Here is a 5,300-nt window from a genome sequence, read left to right on the forward strand (position 1 = left end):
ACAACATTTTCAGATTAAACGTACATTTTTTTAGCTTCAAAACAAGATTAATGTGAGAAATGAGGCTTGAAATAAACGATCTTTACTTTGAAATCCAACTTCTTTTGCTCCTTTTGGTGTGATGAAACACAAAAATAAAGGTTTAGATTGAAAATCTTGATTGAGAATGAAAGGATTTTGAACAAAAAATGGATATGAGGTCTGATCATGCAGATGACTGTATTATTAAAATCACGTTTGATATTTCCAAAAATGCATTTATGGAAATTATTGACATGCAAAAGTGTCAGGTTTTCAAATTCTCGCTTGAAACTCCACTCGAATGCTCAATAATCAATAAATTAAATGGACATGCCTAAAGATTCATCTCCGAAATAAAATTTTGTTTTAAAATGAGATGACACTTATTTAGTGTATCATTCAATGATGCAAAAGATGCGTTAAAAGATATATCTCCAAAAACGGAAGAACAATTTCAAATTGTGCAAAGTGTTTTTCATCCTTATAGATTATGATTAATATTTTCCAAATTTATTTAGATAAACACTTTGGTACCCAATAATTTTAATGAGGTAGTAATAATACCCATGTGAGTTGTACCAATTAAAAGAATTCACGTATATGAACTACAAGTTATTTTAACAATTATTAAAATACAATATTACTATTAAACTATTTGTTTAATTTATTTGTTTAATTTATTAAGCTGCAAATTGATGTTTCTTCCTCTTTCTAAATAAGATATTGTTAAATTATTTGTTTAATCTTTTAAACCTTAAATGGATGCTTCTTTCTCTTTCTCTTGCCTCTCTCTTCTAACCTTACTATTCTCTTATTGCAGTTTCTTCATTACAGTGAAAATATTATTTATAATTTTTTTAATTCAAAAAAGTATACGGTTTGGGCCATAAATAAAAATAAGTGAAGGCCCAAAATGGTTAAAATACACGAACACCCTTGAGAGCTGTAGTATTGGGTTTGCATCTCTTTCTCTCCTCTAGACACAGATTCACTTTCATTCCCAAAATCATCACCCCCTTCAATTCTACGCAGCATAAGATGTTCAAAAAGTACGCTTACTCACTCTTAACACATGTGTATATATGTATATTTCCATGCGATTCATTCACCATTTGCTTCTGTATTTTTTTCCTATTTTCTTTTTTCGGAGTTCTGTCATCAATTTCACCATTGCCTTGTACTGGTAACCTAAACCCTAAATCCCAAAACATGTATATGATTTGGTATAGAAACTTCCATTGCCCACTTTTTTTGTCACAATTGATAAATAATTCTATTTGCACATGTTCTATTTTATGATTTGTTGCTTCACCCTATAATTGTTTATTCAATTCATGTTTTTTCAGATTTTCATCTGAAGAGGTGTCTGCACAGAATCAAGTGAAGGCTTCTGTTCAACGAAGAATAAGGCAAAGTATTGCAGATGAGGTAATGCCAGTTTTTTGGGTTTGCTTTTTATTGTTCAAAGTATTCATTTTTTTAATCACATGAATTTCTATTAACCTAACTCACTATAATGCAGTACCCAGGACTTGAACCAGTTTTGGATGATATACTTCCCAAGAAATCCCCTCTTATAGTTGTTAAATGGTTTGTTTCTCATTGTGATTCTAGATGCCTTGAGTTTTTTTTTTTGTTGCCGTATCGCAATTTTTTTTAATTTTTATGTCGGCTAACTTTTGCTCTTTTTTTTTTGCTCTTGTAGTCAGAACCATCTCAATCTCGTTGTGGTGAACAATGTGCCTTTGTTTTTCAGTGTTCGTGATGGCCCTTACATGCCTACCTTGCGACTTCTCCATCAATGTAAGGTTCATATTACTTACAATTTCCGTAATGCATATGCTGGAGCCTGGAGTGAAATACTTATAGAATGCAACTTACCTGGGTTCAGCACATATGGTGAATATTGGACAGTATGTTGAAATACATTATAGGGAAAACAATAGTAGCTTGTATGAGTTTTTCTAGAAACTAGAGCATAAATAAAAATGCTGATCAGTTGGATTCTAACTCTTTAATTATACTGTTTGTGCCAAAAGGCTGTGAGGTTGAGCAGCATCAAAATTCTGATTGGTATGTTTTTCACAAGTCATGACAGAGTGAATTCAACTAGTCTCACTTACTTACTTTGCATCTTTGTCTCAAGCATAGTGACAGAAGTTATGTTGTGATTTTTTCAACTTATAGTGAAACACTAAACTCATTCTGTTGTCTTATTGAGTGGTAGGATCCATAGAATGTTTGGAATTGTGTCCAATAGTTTTGCTAGTCATCATGAACAAGAGAAAACATGAAGATCATATGGTTCTTCGTCTATTAGTGATCTCATATTTACTTGTTAGATTCCCCTGAACCTTTGAAAATTGAGAAAACTTTCTTGACCCACCCTTATTTCCACTCCTCAAACCTTTTAATCTATGTTGTCAATAGCATCGTTATAAGGGAGTAACATAGCGGTGGTAAGGTTTGGGGTGACACTTTTGGACTAGTGTCTTCGTCCCCAATAGGTTATGTTCTTCATTATGTTATGTTTTTTATCACAAACAATTGTTAACTTCTTCCTACTTTTAGATCAGACTATGTTCTTTGTAGTTTTTATTGCTCTGTGCTTTAGGTTCTTTAGTTATAACGTATGATGGTGATAGAATCCAGAAAATTAAGATAACAAATGTGTATATATTATGAATGGGAATGGATGAGATTAAGATCTCTACAATGGTGGCAAAATAAAGGAAATGATAAACCATCAGAGTCGGAGACTCCTATCCTAGAGCAAAGCTCCTATCCAACTCTAACAATATTTCTCAATGACTTTCCTCATCCCCCTATCCGACTTCTAGTACTCCCTCTCACTAATCACGACACATGGCTCGTAACACCTCACTAGCTAACTCCGATTGGCCCCACTTTCTTCCAGAATATTCCCAAGTGTCTAGGTGTCCTATTAGATGGTTTCCTTAATTTTGTGTATTTTACTATTTTTCCATTTTTCTATTTTTGAGTATTCATGTTTACTTTGTACATTGATTTTTAGACTTTCAATAGTGGCTATCCCTCTATCACCTATAGCATTTTTGGAGGGAGGTTGGTGCTACGCGATGCAATCTAGGATTATCAACATGGCTTTTAATCAAGATATTATGTGTTTTGCTGACACTATTATTAGCCCACAGTATAGAGAACCTTGGATATAGAGAGATAGAGCTGGTGGGAAGGGGGGAAAAACTATTGCTGTTGCATTGGTGGTTCCATTTTCTCACTTTGGTCATTACAATTCACATCTATCCTCATTTTTAAAATGTAGGGTGTAGTCAGGAACTTATCAATTATCATTTCCTTCCCTATGCTTTGACAAAAAGCACTTATGAGACATGGACAGAGTTTTTAGGCTCACATATAGATATTATGCTCTGCAGTTTGTCCTTTCATATATTGCATGTGAACTATACTATTGTTTTTAATTTTACAGATCCAGATATAATGAAGAAATTACAAGTTGACCGTGGTGCAATAAGATTTGTTTTGGCTGGTGCAAACATAATGTGTCCTGGTCTTACATCTCCTGGGGGTGTTTTGGATGAGGAAGTGGGGGCAGAATGTCCTGTGGTACTTCCTTTATGTTTTGTAGATTGTTTGTAATACACAAAAAGTGAGAATTTTCTAGTGAATTTGTATTCAAACAACATGTATTCTTCTGATTTCAGGCTATCATGGCTGAAGGAAAACAGCATGCCCTTGCCATCGGGTTTACAAAAATGTCTGCGAAAGAGATGTAAGAAACTTGTCTCATCGCATGTTTTGTCTAGGCATGATTGTCGAATGAAATAAATATGAAGGTTTTCCAGAATAAATGGAAAGACTCTTTCAGAAATTCCTTTTCTATTTACATTGATAAACAGTCAATAGAAAAGTTGGCATAAATAATTTTTTATGCAAATTTTTCATTATCAGCCACAACCTCAACACAATCAGAGGCGGGTCTACTTGTTTAGGCAAGGGTGCTCACTATTTTTCAAACTTAGGCCTTATCTGGAAATAGAGATAAATTATGGCTTGCCTAGTTTCAGTTTCGTTGATTTATTGCTGTACTCAAGGAGTTCCACTACTTTCATTGTTTCAGAAAAGCAATCAACAAGGGAATTGGGGTCGACAACTTGCATTATCTCAATGATGGTCTTTGGAAGGTATTGATTGAGATATGATTTCCTTTGTATTCACGTCCATATTATTAAATCAGTTTCGTAGTGGTCATACTTATGTTATTCACTTATTTGATGTGCTACTGTCATGGTTTATCTTATTTCTTTTGTTTATCTGGACAACATAACTTATTGGGTTTACCACTGATTTTTAATATTGTCATCATCTTCATTTCTGTTCAATATTGTAGATGGAGAAATTTGATTGAAGATGTTGCAATGCCAACTTAGGGATGCAGTCCTGTTTTCTGGAACTTGATCCAGATTTTAGGGATCATAAGCGAACCTCGTGGTTTATTTATTATACTCGTGTAAGCAGTAAAGGAATTTTTGTTCACAAGTTGCTCTCTTAGATATTTATGTAGATTTTATGTAACTTATGGAATACACTGGGTGTTGACAAATACAAAGTTTTGTTGAGTTCTGTGCTTCATGTTGTCTATGTTCTCCTTCTGGGTTGAGGGAAATAGATTATTTATAGCTCATCAAATGTTACAACCCATATATAATTTGTATCACTTTATTATTTTAATATTGTCAATTTATAACTTGAGACAATGTTTTATTCCTGAAAGAATCCTTTCGATAATTGGGGACCAATTAAAGGGTTTCTCATTATTCTTTGTTCATGTGCCTAATTCAAGACTACATGCAGCTATTGGACTCACTCCAACTATTATTTGAAAAATTCCTCTCGTCCTAAAACTGATTCCTATCACATACACTGCGTCTGGATTTACAACTTAAACCTATATCCAATTGCTCATTTTTTGAGCTGTAGTCACTACCTTCCTTCATAAATTACCTCTTTATTATAGCTGAAATGAATTTCATTATCCATTTGAGAGTCAAAACATGCATAAACACACTCACATGTAACACTATTTTTTACCCAAGAATATGACATGAATGGTATGTAATGGTTGCAGAATCATTACATTTGGATGCAAAAGTTTACTTGCATATGGTTCCGACGATTTATAGTTGCTACGCCGAGGTTGTCATCTATAATTCTTACATACTTATAAGGCACAATAAGCGCCACACTAGAAATAGTGATCTGTTTATTATAGATTTCAC

The 5,300-nt window shown here is 33.5% G+C and overlaps 1 protein-coding gene across 1 annotated transcript; it reads left to right on the forward strand.

The window, feature by feature from the left end:
• The first annotated feature begins 903 nt into the window (after positions 1 to 903).
• LOC127127854 (uncharacterized) lies at positions 904 to 4,778 on the forward strand. Its single transcript, XM_051057132.1, has 8 exons — positions 904 to 1,070; positions 1,368 to 1,449; positions 1,544 to 1,611; positions 1,727 to 1,824; positions 3,491 to 3,627; positions 3,726 to 3,793; positions 4,142 to 4,205; positions 4,412 to 4,778. Exons 1-8 carry the CDS (start codon positions 1,060 to 1,062, stop codon positions 4,427 to 4,429), a joined length of 546 nt encoding a protein of 181 aa, XP_050913089.1. The 5' UTR covers positions 904 to 1,059; the 3' UTR covers positions 4,430 to 4,778.
• The last annotated feature ends 522 nt before the right edge of the window (positions 4,779 to 5,300 follow it).

This window comes from Lathyrus oleraceus, chromosome 3 (assembly GCF_024323335.1).
Source record: "Lathyrus oleraceus cultivar Zhongwan6 chromosome 3, CAAS_Psat_ZW6_1.0, whole genome shotgun sequence".
Classification (NCBI taxonomy): Eukaryota; Viridiplantae; Streptophyta; class Magnoliopsida; order Fabales; family Fabaceae; genus Lathyrus; species Lathyrus oleraceus.